We start from the raw sequence: 22,036 nt of genomic DNA, 5'->3' as shown, positions 1-22,036 counted from the left end.
AACGTAATATGTAAATTGTATTTTTTTATTTTATAAATTTTTCTGGCTTAGATATAAATGTCATATATCAATGGGGCTGGGTAGCCGAGTGGTTATAGTGCTCGCCTAACGACCAGAAGGTCGCCGGTTCGATCCTGAGAATAGTCAGTAGCTTTTTGATTATTAGAAACTGGTCCCAGCTGTTCGATAAAATGATCCTGGCTAACGAAATAGCTGATCTTAGTCAGTAACAAAGCTACACAAATCATCTCACACCATTCTACACTCATCCTTCACTCATAGTTGGGTTAAAACACACCTAGGTGGTCCCCATATCAATTAATGATAATTGTTTGATTGATATTATTACTGTGATAGTTGACTTGACGGTAAATTTTCTATGGCTTACAATAAGTCATCCTATTAGTATGGCTTTGTACAAAATTGGCGTTTTCAACATTAATCAGGACTGTAATTTCAATCAGCTCACTCTGTCGTTGGCTTGATTTAACTTCATCAGTTTTGAGTCTAAAATTACGACGACTTCAACATAGGAATGAAATCTCTAGTAAGTACTGTAAGTAGTCAAAGAATATGTACATAAATAACTCAAGACAGCGCCTCTAAGCATCGGGCCATGGTGATAGACGCAGTTGAGAACTCAGAGGTTGTAAACATTGCGTCACAACTCTTAACTCCAGGTTACGAGGTTCTCCTAACCACAACAGATCAGTCAGTTTCCTGTAGTTCCGTCGTAACCATACTCTACTTGTAGTGGAGTTACACAAGTGGGGGAAAGTGGAGAAAGCTGCGATCAACAGATTCAATATCTGTTGCATCATCAGCAGGACCGGCGCGGCGACCTCTGGACAAACAGCTGTTTATTCATTCTTGGCTCTGGATGCGAGGGAGGTGTCATGCGGTCTATCTAGACCTTCTGTTGGGGTTGTGAGCCTCCCTTGTTTTTGGGAATAGCCAGAATAACTCCAAGACTGACTTTAATTGATACGAACTCACAAGTTGTGGAAATGAAAATGATGTAAAAAAAAACATAGAACTTAAATCGTCCTCATTTTGAATTAGAAACAGGAACCCTTTGCTGCATGTTTAAACATGGATAAGAGATAAAGGATAAGTGTAGAAGAGTAGCTTTGCTACTGTCTTGGGACCAGATTGTTTTTTGTCAGTACCATTGAAGCCCGGTAATCGAGAAAAGCTCAGTAGCTTCTGAAACTGGTAATCTTCTGATTACTAGGTGTTATATAATATTTAAATGATCTATAATGGTTGTACATATGTGTACATATCCACCCCCTTACCAACTACGTATACCTAGAAGCTCATTTTTTAAGGTAAATCCATGTTATCTTTCAGAGAATCATCATAAGCTAGGTGAGCTACATAAGGATTTGCCTCATTCACCTAACATTACCAAACTAGAACACAACATCAATCGTGTGACATCATACTGAAATTGTAATCATTTCACAAACACACTACAGAGATGCTAACGTGCTCACGATCAAATCAGAAGGTTGCGAATTGTTATTATTATTGTTATTGTTGTTATGAAACACACTGCGTGGCTGTGGTAACAGGTCTACCATAGATACTAAAAATATTAGGGATTTTAATCTCGTAAAAACGTTTCTCATGTTGTCAGATACAAATAACAAATATTCCCATCGTTTCAATAGTTATTCAACCATTGTATTCCATCAATTCCATGAGGTCTTAGTGTTCAAATAATAAAACATTTGATCGAGTTTGCAATAAATCAACAACAAGTATAGTACGGTAATAACTCAAAACCTACTAACAACCTCGTTGGACTACATACGAGCTTCAGCAAACCACAACAACACAATCCGGCTCCGTGGAATTATCATAAATCGTCAACAAGAGTGAAAGTTTCAGGTTACCGACCTCCTGAGTCCTGACTGGGTCCGAGGGTCCAAGGCGAGCGGGAGGTGGAGGGTGTACCCAGGACTAGCCGAGGAAGACGTTCTGGAAGTGATGAAACAACCTACCCAGAGGACCAAGACTAACCTTGACGGACACGTGGGGCATCTCCAGAAAGTTTATTGGGAAATAAAGCGAGAATGTAAACAAGATAGGTCTGTTTTGAATGGAGATTCAAGCCAATCCTTCTACAGATAGTTTACGATCTATTCTATAAATGTAGCCTATCAACATTTCTGCTTCCCGGTGACTGGGTTTACAGCTTCCCGAGATTAAATGTGCTTAACAACAAAACACTTCTTGGAACCCTAGAATATTTTTCGGCAGAAAATCTAGATTCAACTTCTTGGACAGCCCTTGTTACTCAGGAAAAAGTTCTTTGGTATTGTAAAAGTCGATTACTTAATTGTCTCCACCTTATCAACATGGATTACAAATCAATCGCTTAATCTATTAGGTCGAGTTATTATAATTTCTCTAATGTTTCCTCGCGCTTCTGTAAAAAACGCCACTGTTGTGCATTTGAAAGCAATAGATAGATGAAAACTACACTTTTAAATTAATTAAATAAAATGGTTTTTGAAAAAAATCTAATTGCTCATTACGTGTTAATATTAAAGGTTATAAACCAGTTATGTCCTTCACTAGAACGATACAAGATACAATGTCAGATCTGTTTTTGTATGTCAACCAAAAATTTGATTTAAAAAATCTTACTAAAATACGATTAAGTTGATACACTAAAGATATAGTTTAGCAAACAAGGTAAAACTTCTATGAAGTGTTTAAGGACTTAATATAGATCGTGTTGCAATAGAAAGCTGAGGGTTTATCGTAACTGCGATTAAAGAAAGTAAACAAAGTCATTGCAATATGTAATGTAGCGGAATTTAGTTCTACTACGGAAACGCCACCTAGGAAACATAAACAAGGAAGTTGCTTCATTGCAATATTTGCGATTTCCGATTGTCAATAATAAATCAAGTTGGAAATAGAAAGCCAAAGGGCTACGTTATTTGGTTGAGGAACCGTGAACACAACAGAAATCAAAAAGCATTTAAAAAAAAAAAAAAAAATTTTAAGAACATTACTCAAATTTTAATTAGTTGTAAATTCCTCAATGCTAGTTCATTACTGCCAAAGACCAATGAAATACGTATATAGTGCACGTAATTAATCATCGGGTGGTATACAATAACCTTTCATTTATACAGAGAAAGGGTTTCTCGTCGGGGAATCTCATCTTTTTTTGTTTTCTAGATTGAGTGGTCAACAGACTAAGGAGGGTTCCGAGCCGATGAGTCACGGTTCTATCAGATGGTTGAAAACCATCGGTGATCGACGGGATTTGAACCCTAAACTTGAAGACAATTAGCGATAGTAGTGTTTGTGCTCTAACTGCGTTTTCTCACAAGTAAAGTATAGACGTATACAGAAGTTTTTTGAACAAAAAGTAAAAATAATACAACAAGGAAAGGTAGAACGATTTCCTCTATTCACTGGAAAATGAAAAACTACTTCCCCAATCATCACAAAATAACCTTCAGGTAAAACAGAAGATCTAAAAAAACACAAATTGCAGATAACCTTTGATTTTTTAAGTGATGATAAACATACGATCGCATGACAGCAAGCACAATTGACGCAATACGCAAGACATGAGCAACTATTGCGCAAACAAAACAGTAGGGGTCGGCGCAAGCGGCGTCAATACATGTAGTCATTGACTTTGACACTTTGATTACATTACGCAATGCGCAAGCGGTAGGGAGTGTTGCGCTGTTGTATGTGTATGGGTAAAGACGAGTTTAAAAGACAATCAAAGCGGTGAAAGTTGTATAGTATTGGATACTGAAGTAAACTTCCCGTCTAAATGGACCAGCTGTCGTAATTTTTTTATTAAAAAGACCATAGTTATGTGAGCCAGTCACAGAATGCGCTAGAGTCTAAAATTCTATTTTTACCTCATTTATTTTTGCTGACCAAGTTGGTGGGTCATAAAAGTTGCTACAGCTCACCGTAAGTCATTCCATCAGTTTTACTTTGTTTTGGATCAGCGCAGTCTGCCGGGGGCTCACATCTACTTTGACGATTTCGATTTTAAAAACTGGTGACAACTTTAACACGTGAATGTAATGTCCAGTTGTTAGTCGAAGGTTCTGTACTTAGGGTAGGTTCATGATGGGCAGCTTGAAACAAAAACTACTAGGCAAATAAACAAATTCACAGACTTACCTCACTTGAAACCCTTCCACAATATCTAGGGAAAAATTTGTATAATAAACTGCCTGAAAATATTAAATTGCTAGAATCATTTGAAAAATACAAGAAAGAAGTTCCCAAATTAGTGGTTGACAGAGCGAATTATAAAGTAAATGATTTTTAGGTGATGTATTTATTTGACTTTGTAGTTATTATAGTTTTATGTATTTTATGTATATGACCATTTCACCTGTTTCCCAGCTATGCTGGATTTGTAAACGTTATGTGAAAATAAATAAATGATTGAATAGTGATTTAAAATTAGTCAATGATGTTTAAAAAATGTTTTTATTGATCATATCGATCATTTTTGTGACAAAATGTTGAATTTACACCAAAAGGGTTCAAGAGAGTTAATTGTCCCGGACTCCCGGTTTCTAAAGGCTGATAAGATGTAAAAAATATGTATACATATCTTTTTGCGCATTTAATTTTAAGTTCAAAACATAATTAATACATTCAAATAACAAAATATGGTATTTATTAAGTAAGAAAAAAATCTACTGACTGTTAAAATCCCTTCAACAATTAATTTTGTTTAGGAGTCAGCCCCTCACTAAATTGAATCATCCAAGTACTAGGGTTTATAATTTTTTTGTATTTTCCCATTAACATAGCTTTTTGAGGGAGAAGAGGTTTTGCAGTGAAAAGAGATCAGGGTGTTATGCTACAATGTATACATTAAAATAAATAACGTGTGAATTAAAGTGAAATAAATACAAGTAGAAACGTTGTTTGGAGACTTCAACGGTGGGTCTGGGCGATCGATTGAATTAGTCCACTGGTAGACAGTTAGTTATGGTTCGAAGTTTAAGACCTTAGATACTGTAACTAATTATATTGAAGTTGCGTTTACAAATAAACAGTTATGACATGCCCATTTAAGTCTAGATTTTAAGTTGTTAGCTAATTTTTAAAAACATAAATATTAAAAAAATGTAATATATTCTTGAACATTTGGTTTTAAGTCCCCTTCACACGACACGCCGGCTTATACCTATCTTAAAGGCAAGCTAACAAACGCAATTTATGTTATTATTGATGATCGTTACTATGATGTTTTAAAATTTTATAAAGTGTGAAAATTCTGAATGCAAGCATGAGTTTTCGTTGTGCTATTAATTAAATATTTATACTTAATATTAAAAATTAATTATATACTAGATAGTAACTAGACAATTATTTATACCGATCCCTTAGCACAAAAGATTTAAGTGGCATACGTTAACGTGCTCAATATACAACCACTGACTTTAGATCTGTCTCATAATATGAAGCCTGTTATCATCTAAACACAACAGTTGTGTTTTCGCATGCCTGGTTTGATTGAAATAATTATTTAGACTAAATGTTTTCTCCTTTATTTTGTGATACATTTTAAGCTTGTTTTTCAACGGTATATTTGTACTGGGCAAAAATTACATGAAAAATATATTTAGTTGATCCATCATGACAATCTAAGAAATATGATTAATTCATGATAAAATCCCAATAAGTCGGTAAGCAAAGCTCGGTCAAACTAATTACTGAGCTCGTGACAGAAATCACATGCTCTATACAGAAACTCCCTGGAAATTCTCTTGAGCTGATCCATAACGACATTTAAAATAATTAAAAACACCTCTCTGAGCAAAGCTCGGTCCCCAAACTAACTTTTTTTAACACTAACCACATTGATGGTCTCTAAATATACTAGACAGAAACTACAGTGTCCTAAAATCTTCAGCCGTACCATGACGATAAACCAACTGTAATTTTTACCCACGAAAAAACAACTCCTTAACCAAAACTCGTTCACCATACTCACTCTTCAACTCTCGGCCCTCGTTGGTGCACGAGCCCTCCTCCAGCAAACACTTGATGTACTGTGTGAGTATGCGGTCGTTGCTGAGGATGCGGTCGACGTCGATGCTGTCGAACTTGTTGGTGTACGAGTTGGCAGCCCAGCTGGCAGCGACCAGCGTCGTCAGCAGCACCAGCGTCGTCGTGGACCTCATCGTGTCTGTCTGTGTGACCAGCGCTGGTCACTATATAAGTCTCCCACCACGGGTTGCGTCACCTGTGTGTGGTGTGTACACTAGTGGGCCTGGGGCGTTGTGTGTACAGGGGTGAGTAGAGTAGTGACAATGCCTCACCGTTGTTGAGTAGGCAAAGTATTGTACTTTGGGTTTTTGTGGTGGGACGTTGAAAAAAGTTGGATTGTAAAGATCGACGATAAAAGTTGACATTTTAAGACTTTCCAACTTAAGAATCTATTGTATGAAAACGGGGACGTAGCTTCGGACAAAACTAGACTTTTTTTAACATACTGTATGTAAACGTAAACCCTCATCAATATTTGGTTGTTGGTCATGTAGGACTTTGACAGATTGTTCCTTCTTGCCTTTTCTCTTTTCACTTGTAAAAAGCTCAGGTTTGTAACCTCCTCACGGTCTCATGAAATATGGAGGAATGAGGTACGTGGTGTTTGATATTACCATTGACTATAGTCAAAGATATTACGTTCAACTAAATTCCTTTATGAAGTAGATACCATAATTTATTCTACTGTTTTTGTAAAGAGACTTTGAAATAAATCTACAACAAAAGGTTGCAAAGTAAACAACGAGAACAAACTTGAATGGAGAACTTATGAATCTGTTGTAGGACTTTTACAGGACGCGTGTGTGGTTTAAGCTTCATAACGAAACTAGACTGTTTGTCTTGGAACAGACTGTACACTTTCATGGAATGGTCGTAGGAAAAATATTCCACATAGTTTTTTCTTGCCTCATTATTCTTGTAAAATTCCGAGCTTCTCGAAGTAAAATCTTCTCGATCTCAAGTAATCTGACGTTGTTAGATATGCCATGTAAGACGGACTGAGGATTACGAAGGTGGAAAATGAAACTAGATATTTTTAAACTATCCAACTTATGAATTTATTGTAGAACACGGAGGGAGAATTTATTTATTTTACCTTCACAACGAAACTATGTTTGTTTTGTAAACTGTACACACTGATGTAATGGACATGGTACTCAAACCCCTTCCTCAATCGTTCATCTATGTCATCTGTGGTATCTGAATATAAGACTTTAGGCCTATATTTATGTATTATGTAGCCCCACTCCGAATCTTAACTCACTTGACTGTATTTATTTATTCCAACGGCATATATCACCAATTTACAATGTGGATACAAGAAGCCTATGTGGTAACAACATGCATTTTAACAGAAAACTTAACAACTAACTTAAATCTATGGCAGGATCAGAGCAACATTGGTAACAGGAAATATAATCATGACTATAGGAAAGCAATAATTAACAATGAAGTACAAAATAATTGTGAAAAAGCAATAACAAAGGTGTATTGGAACAGACTGTACTCTTGATTCTATATTGGACGCATATAGTTTAACGGTATATTGGATCATTGACAGAAACAAATGATGTCACTGACCCGAAAGTAAACACGAATTTATTAATATTTAAATGGAACTGTCAAATCAGCTTAAGGCATTCAGGCCAGTGACGTAATTTGTTTATGTCAATTATCCATACCATTTAATCGCTAGGTATAGTCGTTTATCGTTGGGCGTTTAATGAATAATAGTCAGCTGTTTCAGATCTTAAATCGATAACAAAGCTACACTTATCGATAACAAAAGCTACACATCTCACTCCATCGTTCACTAACCCCAGCACTTGCGTTCGCTTTATTACTACTCGGTGAAGTTTGTCTTTTTTACGTGTTATCAGTGAATCCGTCTCAATTTTATAACATGTTATAGACTAAGGCTACATAAGTGAATCGATCATAAAAAAAGACTCCTCTCAATCTCATTTTACGATCCCTACCTAAAGATACCAACCTAACAAAGGCCAAACGATTTGAATTTGATAAATAATTAACTTTACATTCCTTGGTAAACAACAGTCCACTTTTTTACTTGGAAACCTTGTTGTATTGAACTGTTCAGGTGGATAGTCATATTTTTAACACTGACAAGATGCTAATCAACATTGGTGTAGGCCCTACTGAGAAGTGACGTATGGTAGTTTCCTACTTATGAATGGTGTCAATATCAATGACTTGTGAAAGTTGTATGTCCACTCACGTTTCTTGGAACACAAATACATGATTTGTTTACGACGAGTTTAATGTTGTTACAACATTTATCCTAATGTTTCCCATGTTAACCTTATGAGTATCTATATATTAATTTGAAACTGTTTTTCTTTGTGACAGCTAATTTGAGAGAAGGGCTGGGTGTAGAAAATCGGTAGGGGTATCTAAAGAAAGGTCTTGGTCTGTAGATGAGCCATCAAATGAGAAACGTGGTAAATTCCCTTGGGGCTCTGCCCCAGTGGCCTTTAAATTCCCATCCCATGTTATTCTTATGGAGGAAAAACGGGGTTTTGTCGAGGCTAATTACAGAGAACGGCTGGGCGTAGAAACTTGGTAGGGGTCTCTAAAGAAAGGTCTTAGTATGTAGATGAGCCATCAAAAGAGAAACATGGTAAATTCCGTTGGGGCTCTGCCCCAGAGGCCTTTAAAGTTCCCTGTCCCTCTTCAGATTTGTTTACGTTACGACCATATGCATACATTTAGACTACTTTTGAATGAAACAGCTGTAATATTTAAATTGTGATTTACTAAATTTGTCAAAATGAAGTATTTGCAATGGTTTTTTTTCTGATTTAAAAATCGATTTTCTTCTAAATCGTGCCATGTTTTGCAATATAATGTTCTAAATCAGTGGAAAATCCTAATATCACAGTAGGCCTAACTCTTAAACTTATTTCTTATGGAGTTAACTTATATATATTGTATGGGTTGGTTTCTGCCTTTTTTACCACTTCTTGGAGATTGCACGTAGACGATATTCTTTGGCGTATTGCATCTGTAGTTGACGATACTTGGTTGGTGTAATTTTTAAAATTACAATGGAAAAAGTGAGAAATACTGGACAATTTAATATACTAAAAATAAAACTGAATTAACACTTTGCTACATTTCTTGAGCAATAATTGAAAGAGCCGATTTGCAAACAATGGAAACAGGAAAGTCATAGAACACAACCAAGTACAGTAGAAGAAATAGAAATAATGGTTTTTTTTCATCTATAATTGTTATTATAGACAACCTAATGCGGCTACGAGTGGGGAAAATTTGTAGAAAACACTAAAAAACAAGGTCAGCTTTTTAAAAAAGGTAAGATTTTTACAAAAAATTTTGATTATATCTAACTGCTGTGTACATCTTGAGTATTTCCATTATCTTTGAGTCAATTCTTATAAAGTCATCGGAAATTATGACTGTTATTCGTTTTAAAATAACGCCTGTAATGCTTCGCAATTGCTCGAATTCAAGCAACAGGTACACTAGTTCATATTTAAAGGAATTAAAATATTTTGCCAGCTGTTTCAACTACACAATTTGTTTCTGTGAGATTCAATAGCATTAAAAGGTTATACGGTTTACCAACAAGGTGCAGCACCATTAGTTCTTTATACATTATGACAACAGCTAATTTGAACCAAGCAGCATCAAAAACCTGAGTGTGAGAACGTTACTTCTTTCTATTGTGTAGGTGAAGTGGTAGAACATTATGGCTATGGTATATATGCTATAAACTATAGTATACCGTATATTATATTAAACCAAATTTTCTCAAAACGTGTCCTCTCTCATTGCAAATGTAAAGCACGAGTATTTAACTACAATAAGCATTGTATACCAACCCCGTACGAAGGACGGGTACTCAGCTAGTATAAATATATATATGAATTTGAACAGATGGTGTTATTGGCCTCTGGGGACCTCAAAACGAAAAAGTAAATCCGTCCCAGGTCCAGGTCTTACCATGAGACCTACGGTAATATTGTATTCCCTATATGGGAAATTCGCTAAAATAAAAATTATAATAGTTATGTTCAACATCATTATTTTTGTAATATGTCTTGAGGCTGGACCATGCATCCTACAATTACAATTTAACAAAACCTAGCTTTTTTTATTTAACACGACAGGAAATTGTTTATCGAGTTATAGAAATATTTTTATATTATATATATAGATATGGTTAAGATCAATTATTTGTAATCTTTTTCTTCAAGCCAAATTTTCCTATTTGTATAAAATAATTTACATACAAATAAATTTTATATTCCGAGAATCCAGAGTGGACCATAAACTTTCACAATTCAATTTGTATTTGTATTGACACCATTCATTCATAGGGAACTAACATACGCCATTCTGAGTACTGAGCGCTATAATGTAAATAGGCTAAGCCGGTTGGATATCTCCTTAATAAAAAAACTGTACCAAGTTGGTAAAAAAAACTTAATTGTAAAAAATCTCAAAGAGAACGATGGAGGTAAATATATATATACATATTGAATTTAATTATTTAAAAAAAGTTATACGAGGTTCTTTTTTTCCCCTTAATTCAACGGCTCCTGAGGCTTAGCTAAAAATTGTAATATTGGTTAATATTTATTGTTTTCACCTGTCCAATTCCTCTCACAACACCACTTACATAATTTTAAAGGACCAATCGAAGAATGGTGTAAGTTATTTTACATAATACTACACAGTAAAAGGTACCTTTCCATCAGTGATAGGCTGGAAAATTGACCTTTACGTGCCTAAACACGGAAAAGTAACTTATATACTTTTACCGTGCACTTAAGTCAGCTGATGAAATAAACAGCTAACTTCAAAAGCATATTATGCGTAAAAATTGTTTTCATTATTCTGTGTATTATGATGTAAAGTATCGTACATTACTCGCCCGGTAAGCTTGTAAGCCCGGTAACTCATGTAAAATAGTGTTGACGCAATCGTTGCATAAACTACTATTATAGTATAGATTAGAAAACATAACACAAACAACAGGTGAAAAAATTGAATATTTTGAATACGACAAATATATTTTCTTTGTATATATAATACATTGGTCAACATAACTTACAAAACTAATTGTAATTATATAAAGCCATTCCTAATATAATACACACTAAAGTAAATATGTGAAAAGGAACAACAAACATAAAAATTACATCTATATTGAACGTCCTTAATCTAGCATAATATTATAGTATAACTTTTTGACATAGTAACAAAATACGTCCAAACAAACTTTACTGTAGTTACTTGTTACAAACTATGACAAGATACAAAACTTACTAACAATCGCTTAAGAAAATAGGTTTCTCAGAGAAACTGGTGAGGACTACTTGACTTGAGCTTGATGGAGAAGCTTAGTATGATGTATGGACTTGAGTCCCATTTTATGTGCAGATCCATATAGCTTTAGGTCAGAGTCAATTGGTGTTGCAAAGTTGAAAAAGGATCATTTTGTGACAGGAATAATTGTTAAATACAATGTGCGTTAACTTGTGCCATAAATTATGCCAAAACAATTAATGTTTTGACAAAATATGGAGGGAACTTAGATTAGTTTATTACTCTAGAATATTTTTGATTCGGACCTTTGGAAATGAGCTTTTTGCTTCTTTTAATATCCATTTTTGAGTAAAAATTGTTGATGAAAATTGTCAAGTAAAAATGATAAGTTACCTACTTAAAAACATATGGCATCACTTCTTAAGTAAATAATAAATTATCAATAAACTAAAACGAAGGACACATTTTACCAAACACTAAATTGTGATGAATTCCTGATGTACCAAAATAGCTTTTGTGCCGTCTGACCTGACCTCACAAACCCCAAAGTTCTGGGCTGGCGAAACAAGATTCCACGGCCTTAGGCCACAATACTTTTAATGCTTGAGCATTACATTTATGATATTTGTACATTTTATTTCACCATTACTATCCATTTGAACATAAAATCAACTAACATTTGGCATTTGTTTTGGCATCAAATTTACATCACCGAAATAAGCGACTATCTACATGGTGTTCAAGATTAGTCAACATTGATGGGGATTATATTCAAACGAATACACAAATTACACATTTACCCTCACATCATTGCACAGCCACGGTTCTAACCCTGTACTTATACTCGGGAAGCCAGTTACATTGTGATGAAATGACATGAATGAAATGCCCGAGAGGTATGGATTGTGAACTGGTGGTTAAAATGTGCTTGAAAAGTTAAATTAAAAAATCAACCATGGACGAATTTAAAAAAATGAAAAACTATTATTCAAGTAATTACAGTAGTATTACAAGAATCTGTACAATTTTCTATTCCTGCAAAGTTTGTTTGCATTTCTAGTAGGTACATTACATTTTCAGAAAACTTGTTTTGTAAATGAATAACTAGAATTTAACAACACCGAACATAGTCAAATGAACTGGCATTGATTTGGCATATTAAATTGCTGTTAAAATATTCTTAATGTACATTAGATGTATAAAAAATTGGTAAACTATTGCTTAATAAACACAACTTATTGAATACAGCATATTTAGTTGTTAATTTGATTTTACTCTTTGGACCAATTGGTTCACGTCCTCACAAAGTGTAGGTGACACAAGTTACATGAAACATACTATAATGATTTGACACAAATTTGATTTGGCATGAATACAAATAACGCTAGACTATCATTGGTACTACACACATCGATTTAGTACCATAAACGTATACAACCTCTTACGTACCGTACATAAAATACAAGTAAACTAAAGAATAAAATATTTATAGCAAAAAGCAATAAATTTAGCCACCCATGTATGGAATATGAACTAAGAATGGTTTCATTCTGTAAAAACGGGTACAGAATTATGTTCATAAAGTTGTATGATATTTTAGCATTTTCAAAGAGTAATTGAAATGTTTTCAATCATGAGCAAAACTACAAAAAAATAAACCTAATAAGTAATGTTATTTAATTCAAATTAATAATAATTATTGTTTAGGCACAAATTATACTAAAGGCACAAATTAATAGTTGACAACAATCAATAAATAAACTTAGGGTTCCTTGTTTGTTTGGCTCAAGATACTGAAGTAGAAAATTCATGATTAGGATTAACCAGTACCTGTTTTATGCATTTACAAAGAATGTATTGACAGGGTTTCTTTCAATTGATCAAGAGGCGTGCTTTGTGTTTATACCGTTTAGAACCATGAAATATTTGATTTTTCTTTTGCAAACTGTGAAACTATTCTGGTATCAAACAGTAATTCAATTGGTTTCAATTAAAATTTCTATTGCAGTATCTTTAGCTTAGAATTAATTCATAAGCATTAACTTTATAAATGTCACTATGAAACAAATATTAGAATAACTTAACTACCGTATTGTATTACAGGGTCAGGCAGATGGGTCTTACATTGAAATAATTAATGTCTCGATCCCCAAGATAAGTGTTTTTACATTAGGCAAGTTTCTTTACTCATGGATGATGGATCTGTCTACACAAAATATACGATGAAAAAATACGATACTCTGCACTAAAGTTAGGAAGTTAGGACCTTAACTATATTTCATTAGGTAGAAATCGTTGCTCGAACAAACTTAGCACTCCATGCTCGAACGTACAATACTGACGAATCGTAAAAATATCAGTCTTTGGTACAAAACTTTACTTATAAAACGGGAGCGATTTTTCTACATTCTCGTTGCCAGATATGATCACAACCCAGCACATAAAAACGAATGTACAAAAGGGCCTAAGCTACCGTTTTAAGCACCGCGGGTACAAAACGCTCCGACTACAAAAGCAATCACTCGAGTAACTTAGATAACTTATACCCCGAGCGACGATCCTATTACGCTTGACTCGAATCTCGACTATACTACAAGGCATCACAACAGTTTAGTTGGTTGTATTGTCTTTGCGTACAAGTTGTGGCGAGGGATGGTTACCGGATAACACCGGTTTGCGCATCAGCTGTGGCTTAGCCTTTAGTTGAGGTTTAGGCTGGAGGGGAGGAGGTGCGTCGCCTTTAGTTTCTCCTTCTTTACTGTCTTGACTGGATGATGACGACTGCCGCGACTGACTACCGCCCTTGGTGTTTTTCTTAAGCGTACACTGGTTCTGCTTGGCGAACCTCTCCGCAGCTGTAGTCATATCCGGACTCTCCGGTCCCGTGGGACTTTCCCCTCCGGTAGATTTTGATCCAGGACTCTCGGCAGACCCTACCAGTGGAAGATCCATCACCAGGTCTGGAGTATGTTTTTGTCTCATTTCCCACAAGTCTTTGCCCACAGTGGATGCTGATTGGTTCAAATGAGACTGAGAGTTTGCTCTCCGTTGCCACAACTCTCTGTTTTGACTGAATGTAGGAAGTTCGTCATTTATTCCGTTCTTCTCTCCTTTTTCACTTTGGGTAACTTCCCCGACACTTTGACTTTTCCAGTGGGTTTTCTTGGCTCGTTCCTTCTCCATTATCGTCTTGGGTTCATTTGCCATGATGTCTTCGCTCGGCAGAGGGCTGATGGATGATTCGTCTTCCTCTGCTCTTAGGAGTTGTTCTTCACTAGCTGAGTCTTTCCCAGAGTCTAAGCTGTTACAGCTCTCAGTCTGAAAATATGTAAATATAATTAGCATAGTTTATAGATTAAGTTTTATGGAGTTAGTGGGGGATAAAAGAGTTAAGGAAGTTAAAAACACTACTGCAAGAGCTCTAATAGAAATAATCACCAACAAAAAAATTACATTTAAAATACATTTTTGTAAAATATGTTTGGCATAATTTACAAATCTGTGAGCAAAAAATAACTAAAACTGGTCTATAATGTTAGCACTAAACCAACACTTCCTATTTACTGTTAAAAAACATTTTGTTGAAAAATTTGTCTACTTACTTATTACATTAAGGAATATACTAGACTTGAACCAAAAAAAATCAGCTTATGAAAATCATCTAGAAAATAATTAATCATCCTTTGATTTGTGCTGGTCATTAGTTGCAGCTATCACCTTTAGAAAGCATAGAATATTACCAAGTACCCAAATATACATCTGTACACCAAATTCACCAATGTATTCAGCATAGTATTTACAGTTTTAAATTAAAAATAAAATTTTAGTTGTTGGTCTTATCAAATAAATATCATTTGTTTATTTTGTAGTCCTAACAGTGGTATATTAAAAAAAAAACCTCTCCCTATTTGACTCTCAATTAGTTACAACACCAAGTGACTGATTCAGAATTAATGGTTAAAATGTTATTTGGTTTATCAGCAAACAGTTAAACACATAATATTTACATTATTAATTTTAGTTGATATTATTCTTGTTTAACATTTTTACTAACTAACATTGGGTGATTTAGGACTAGAATGCCCCCTATTCACCCCTAAAAGAGTGGAAAGGCCTTTCTGACTCACTACACCTCTGATTATGTCTCAAACTTCCTTTAAATTACAATTACAATAAGCATTAATGATTCGTTACACTTGTTAATTCAACGATATATTGTAAATGAGAGTCATCGGCCAGTGTCTATACAATACCGAAACTGGATTTTGATTTTGATTCATGTCAGGATAGAAATCTCACATATATCGATCTTGATTTCCATTCGGTTCCACAGTCCTTTTAGTGATTATTAATTACATTAAAACCTCGACTGTAAAATAAAGAATTCTGGATGATTTTGGATAGCAATTTTTCCATTTGAACAATGGATGATATTTTAAGGCTATTTCAGTTCCAAACCAACACCAGTCATGTTTTACATTATTTTAATTCCTGATACCCAACACACCTTTAACTAATATCCCTACACAAATAATTGATAATAGTGTTCTGAACTTTATTTTCACAGGGGTTACCAACTACCCGTGCGACAATGGACAGTTCCTGTTGCCAACAAGCTAATTCTCCAATTGCAGTTCTTTAAAAATGGTATAATTGGAATTATTTAAAAATAGTCAAATCAATGCAGGGTTTAGCTTAACTGTTTGGGGGATAAAGGGGTTTTACTGTAATTGGTACCTCTAACAGTCATACATTATTATGCATCATAATGCTACTTAGCTCAGCTTATAGGTAAATACAGATCAGCAATAAACAGCCTCCCAGTTGCACAAGTGCCAGAGTATCAATAAGAAAACTTATTACACATTGACTAAAACCACCAAATCCCAAAGCAGCCACCAAGAGTTACTAAAACTGGTTAGTTCCATGCAGATGTGGTGAGAAGACTGTGGATGTGATAGGACTACAGACTACGGGCATGCCAAGACAAACACATGCACTCACCTTCACGGAGATCATATCCGACAGCGGCACACACCAACGATCACTACAATACAGTCACAAACACTACAACAACTCTCACTAGACAAAAGTATTGCTAAGTTTAAACTCAAAGTAACTGAGATTAAGTTGAAATAAAATATTTTAGCTTAAAACAAAAATATTAAAATATTTAGAAAAACATATTTGACACAAATTAGTTCTAAAAAGATTAATTCTAGATAAATAAATTCACTAGTTTTCTTAGAGGTTAACCCTAAATGGGTATCACAGGTAAATTTGACGTAGGGCGAGTTATTTTTAGCATCTCACCCCTACCCTCTCAACCGACGCTACCCTCCTTCCAGCAGTGTTCTCAACAGTCATTTGCCTTGTGATGGCTGTCTTGGTTGAGTTGTAGTGTGTTTTTTTATGCCCTTGCTAGTCGGTTTCTTGGAACTTATACGTCAAACTTACGTGTAAATACCCTTTATGTATAGTAAAAATGGCCGGCTTGTGTATAGTATATGGCCGGCAGTACGCCAAATTTACGTATTGATACCCTTAGCGTCACACTGTTTGACGATACCTTTCTAGGGTTTAAAACCAAAAAGTTTGCGACTAAAAACTTTCAGGCTCTTAAAATGCCCAATATATCTAAAAAATAATAACATTAGCATCCTAACAGAGGACTAAGCTCTCCAGCTCCTCTTCTGCACCAAGGAAAACCCAGCTTAAGAAACTAAAAAAGAATATGTTTCTCAGGCAAAGAAAATTGCATTGCATCAGTGAATTATGGGTTACAAAGTAGTAACGCAATACTATTAAATCGTACCTAGCAAATTATAGCTATTGGAAATAAAATTAAAAGGAGAAATTAAAAATAAATCAATTAGGAATACTGAGGTTTATTAAAAGTGTTTTGCTACTATCACAAATAACTATTTTTACACTATTTACAAAATACTGGTAAGGAATAACTTAATATTGATTAGCAAATGACTGAACATTGAATGTGAAAATTAGTCAAATGAAATTTTAGTTTTTTAATTCGTTCTGAGATTACAATAATGCAATGTAAAAAAAAAACAAAAACTGATGATTTGTAAAAATTTTCTAAAATATACATCCAATAAAAAAAACAGTAAACTAATAACCTTTGTAAACCTTTAAACAGACACGGTAAAAAATAGTATTGCAGGAATAAACATTATAACATTTTAAAACAAAATATTTATAAGTTTAAATTTAACCTTTTCGATAAAAAGTTGATATATGTGATATATAAAAATGTTCGGTTGAAACACGATCAATTTAATAAAGAGCTATAAATTTAAAGAAAAATATCAAAATTTACATTATTGAATACATGAGATCATCATAATATTGTAATGTATGAACCACCAACATAAACAATAAACTTAGCTTTTACGTAAACACACAAAAATTAAATAAAGCAAAACATATTTACAAATTGTAAATTAAAATAGACACACAGCTTAAAACAAATAGTAAAAGTTTAGCACCAAAAAGTTTTCAAGTTTTCTTAAAAAACAAATAACTAATAAACATAAATTTAAAAGCATAAAGCAACGTTGCAAGAAATAAAACCACATAAGCAACAACATAATGTTCCTCTGGTTTGTTTAAAAAAAAATTTAATTTATTTTAATACTGAAGAAATTCAGTAGAAAATTAATTGCGTTTAGTCCCTCAATCTTTATTATTATATTTAAATGATTTTAAATGGGATAACTAACATACTATTTACGTTGGAATGTGTTTATGAACTAAAATAGTTTGACACACCATAAAATTAACTACTTAAATGATCAAATAAAAACTAACAATTTCATACCAAAAATCTAAAAGATGAAAAAGTCAAATCAGATATTAACTGTTACAAAATCCAAAAACGGAAAAAATTACCAAGAAATTTAGTGACACCCACCTAAACATGCACTACGGACAAAATTTGATAACTGAAAAATCACATTATCATTCCAAAAATGTGTTTTGTGAAAGAGGAACAACAAAGACTAATAATGGAAGGGGAGTGCTTAATGTGGAGGGGGAAGCATGCTCGCACACACAGACACACAGACGCACACAGAGACACAAAGACTATAAAGAATTACTGACTCTAGAAGCACTGAGACATTGAGTGGCAGGTTCACCACCTCCCTCCACATTCTTGCACTGCAAACAGACAGACTAGTCATATGTTGCGCGTATCAAACGAAGCCCTTTAGTGCCAGATACGAGGGTTGACCGTGAATTAAGGTTCCCCTCGAGCTCCCATCATGGTAAAGTCAGCTAGCTCAAATCTGAGACGAGTCCTGTATTGTTAACTTCATTTGCTACAATTCCAACTACCATATACAGTCCTTTCCAACTCCTATGCAACAGTTAGTCTCGTCATAGTAACAAAAATATGTCAAAAAATTGTCTGGGTAACCAAGTGGTTATAGTGCTTGCCTTTGAATCTTGAGATTGCTGCTTTGATTCCAAACGAGAATGTTGGCAGAGCTGTGTTTGTCATTGGGCTATCTATTATTAATGATGCTTTCTAACAACAGGGTTTAGACTAACAAACAATGTTTATAAAAGAAACTGGAAAAGATATACATAATAATAATAATAATTTTAAAAATCAGCTCTCCTGCCAAGTATTAATAGTGTTCTGAGAGGTTTTGTGGGATTGAAATCCATTACCACTAAACACATGTGTATGCAGAAAAGTCTTTAGGTGTGGAAAATGTACATGAGTGGCTGATGGAATTTGTAGAAGGCCTTACACAGTTTAACAACAAGGCCTGCAGCGAGTGTTTATCAGTTTTCATCAGGACGGTAACTAAAGTTGTGAAAAAATCACTAGCTTGTCCAGGGTGTTTAAAACCACCAGAGAAAACTTTGGTATCGACCAAATGTTTACAACGATCTCCGAACTCCCGAACTACCATAAAGAGACTAATTGCAGCACATGTGTGGATAGTAGAATTGTAGCGAATGAAGTAAAGAACATAGCGCCGGTCTAAGATTTGAGATTGATATATTGATCGCGACAGCAGCTCAGGGGACAGGGTGTTCTTCTGTATTATTACTATAATCCTGTAATTTGCTAATTTGTCAAACATAATGTGGGGTTTTGAAACCTATTATTTTATTGATGAATTAACTTGCATCAACTGAATGACTGATCAGAATTTTATAGGTCGGGAAGATCCCACCCAAGAGGTGTCAAAGCAAGAGACTCTACTGTTTTGAAGTATCACTGATCTAAATTTTTAAGACCAAACAAACAAAAGGAGCTTACAAAAAGCCTACATTTTTACAGGTTTGTTTGGTTGTCTAAATATAAATGAAAATAATTTAAAATTCTAGATTATATCCACAGGATAAATTAATATGATAGACAATTTGTTAACTTACAACGGCGGAAATTAAACTGAGAAGACAGGATTGAAACTGTTGTTTCTATGAAATGAAAAAATTTTAAAATTGTTATGTTTACAACACTGTTACAATATGACTATGTGTTGAAGATCACATTTTTAATTCCACACACAAGTGTAAATAGTACCCCATGGGATAAGACGAAGTAAAAGAAATACTAAACAAATATTTTTTAAATGAGTAAATCTAAACTTCCAAAAATATCTGACACTAAACAATTTTGTGAGGGTCAAACTCTTAACTTTCTTCTGACTAAGAAAACTAACCACAATGCTGAAACGTTTGGTGAATTCAGCAGATGTATAGTGGGGTACCAAATCATCCAACAATAGATCACTCAACAGAACAATTAATCATAAACTCCTATCTGTACACGAATAATACACAAACTTAAGTCTAAATTACATTGATACACTTTGAGTACAAAACATATAAAAGTTGCGGGTGATGTATCATACAGTTGTCTCCAATACCTCATGGGACGCAGGCGGAGGTCCCGTGGGGGGCAGCAGGGGGGGCCAAGGGGGGTTAGCGCCTAGGAGGGGGGAATGCGAACTCGATGCTCCACTGAGTACAGAGTCATTGGAACTTGATGCTCTTCTCCTCATTGATTCTTCTGAGGAACTCGATTTGAAGAGTTCAAGTTTGTCCCGATCTTCATCCCTGAGACAACAGAAATGTTTTAATTCTCAAAATGTTTAGATTGAAATTTTTAAGAGACAAGTCTTCGATTGTAATCAATAAACACTCTAGTAAAACCATTAAATTCCATTTATAGATTTTTTGGGGAGAGATGAATAACAACTCCTTATGACATTTTGTAGTAGGCCTACCCTTCAATCTAGTCCACCTGCCATACAGCTGTAGAACACCCATTTCCTTTGGATTTATGGTCACCTTTCCTAGAAATTGTGACCTCTGGGCTAGAGCTGGACAAGTGTTCAAAGGATTCCACCTTTGTTGGCAAAAATCTATCTTCAGGGTGTATACTATTTTATTAAAGTGAAATTCCAGGTTTTTTCCAGGTTTTTTCCTGGTTTTTCCAGGTTCCCGCGTATTTGTTTGGTTCCACTTAAACTATAATCAATTTAAGACTTGCAGCCAAGTATACAATATAAACTTTATAAATTTGTTTCAAAGTCCAGTGAGCTAGTGTTGAAAAAGTAATAATCCATATTATAGTAATAATTTTCATTATCATCATTACTTAAGTCCACGGAAACATCGTCTCTCTCGATAGCAGCAAAATCATGAATATTATCTTCATTTTTTAAGAACACATTATCAACGGCGGCTAAATCCTGAATATTTCCTGCGGTCGTGTGGTCGCTTCCCACGGTGACGTAAACGTCATCACAGTCTTACGTTACCATAGAAAAATCCTGGACATCTCCTGCGGTATGTATACATTATCGCCATCTCTCGCGATCACGAAAACGTAATCATCGTCATCCAAGATTGCGGCAAAATCACGAAAATCATCCGCGGCCGTGTGGACATCATCATTGACTTCCACGGTCACGTAAACGTCATCGTCATCGACCGCGATCACGGCAAAATAACGAAAATGTTCTGAGGCCGTGTAGACACCATCATTGACTCCCACGGTCACGGGAACGTCATCGTTGTCGTGCGCGATCTCGGCAAAATCATGAATGTTTTCCGCGGCAGTGTAAACATCATCGTTGATCTGCGGTCACGTAAACGTCATCATCGTTGTCCGCGATCGCGGCTAAATCATGAACATCTGCGGCCGTGTAGACAAAATCGTCGTCGTCTTTCGCGGTCACGGCAAATCACGAATATCTTCCGCGGCCGTGTGGACATCATCATAGCCTCCCGCAGTCACGGAAACGTCATCGTCCGCGATCTCGGTGAAATCATGAATATTTCCTGCAGCCGTGTCTACACCATCGTCGTCTCCCACGGTCACGGAAACGTCGTCGTCGTTTCCCGCGGTCACGGAAACTTCATCGTCGTCGGCCGCAATCACGGCAAAATCATGAGCATATCACGCGGCCTCTTAGAAATCATCATCGTCGTCTTTCGCGGTCACGGCAAATCACGAAAATCTTCCGCGGCTGTGTAGACATCATCATTGCCTCTCGCTGATATGAAAACGTCATCGCCGTCGTCCGCGATCTCGGCAAAATCATAAACATCTGCGGCCGTGTAGACATAATCATCGTCGTCTCCCGCGGTCACGGAAACGTCATCG

General features: G+C 35.1%; 2 protein-coding genes across 7 annotated transcripts in view; both read right to left on the bottom strand.

Moving 5' to 3' along the window:
- The window catches only part of LOC128996487 (ejaculatory bulb-specific protein 3-like), a 39,280-nt gene extending 33,077 nt beyond the window's left edge, over positions 1–6,203 (bottom strand). Inside the window, exon 1 of the mRNA XM_054421856.1 lies at positions 6,011–6,203. Within this exon, the coding sequence (XP_054277831.1) occupies positions 6,011–6,200 (190 nt within the window). The 5' untranslated portion in view covers positions 6,201–6,203. The remainder of the gene's footprint in view (positions 1–6,010) is intronic.
- A 4,904-nt stretch (positions 6,204–11,107) lies between these two features.
- Positions 11,108–22,036, bottom strand: part of LOC128996486 (SLIT-ROBO Rho GTPase-activating protein 1-like) — a 195,342-nt gene continuing 184,413 nt past the window's right edge. For 4 of the 6 annotated variants that reach the window (XM_054421850.1, XM_054421852.1, XM_054421851.1 and 1 more), the window contains exons 16-18: positions 20,292–20,481; positions 18,505–18,561; positions 11,108–14,700 (exon numbers count right to left, since the gene is read on the bottom strand). In XM_054421850.1, coding sequence (XP_054277825.1) covers positions 13,993–14,700; positions 18,505–18,561; positions 20,292–20,481 — 955 coding nt within the window. In that variant the 3' untranslated portion in view covers positions 11,108–13,992. Of the gene's footprint in view, positions 14,701–16,386; positions 16,430–18,504; positions 18,562–20,291; positions 20,482–22,036 lie in introns of all 6 variants that reach the window. The other 2 variants (XM_054421855.1, XM_054421854.1) reach the window with 2 other exon arrangements.

This window comes from Macrosteles quadrilineatus, unplaced genomic scaffold (assembly GCF_028750875.1).
Source record: "Macrosteles quadrilineatus isolate MER2022 unplaced genomic scaffold, UCM_ALF_1.0 Scaffold_6__1_contigs__length_79288215, whole genome shotgun sequence".
NCBI classification, from domain to species: domain Eukaryota; kingdom Metazoa; phylum Arthropoda; class Insecta; order Hemiptera; family Cicadellidae; genus Macrosteles; species Macrosteles quadrilineatus.
The sequence above is the reverse complement of the archived record's forward strand: the minus strand, read 5'-3'. Positions and strand labels throughout refer to the sequence as shown.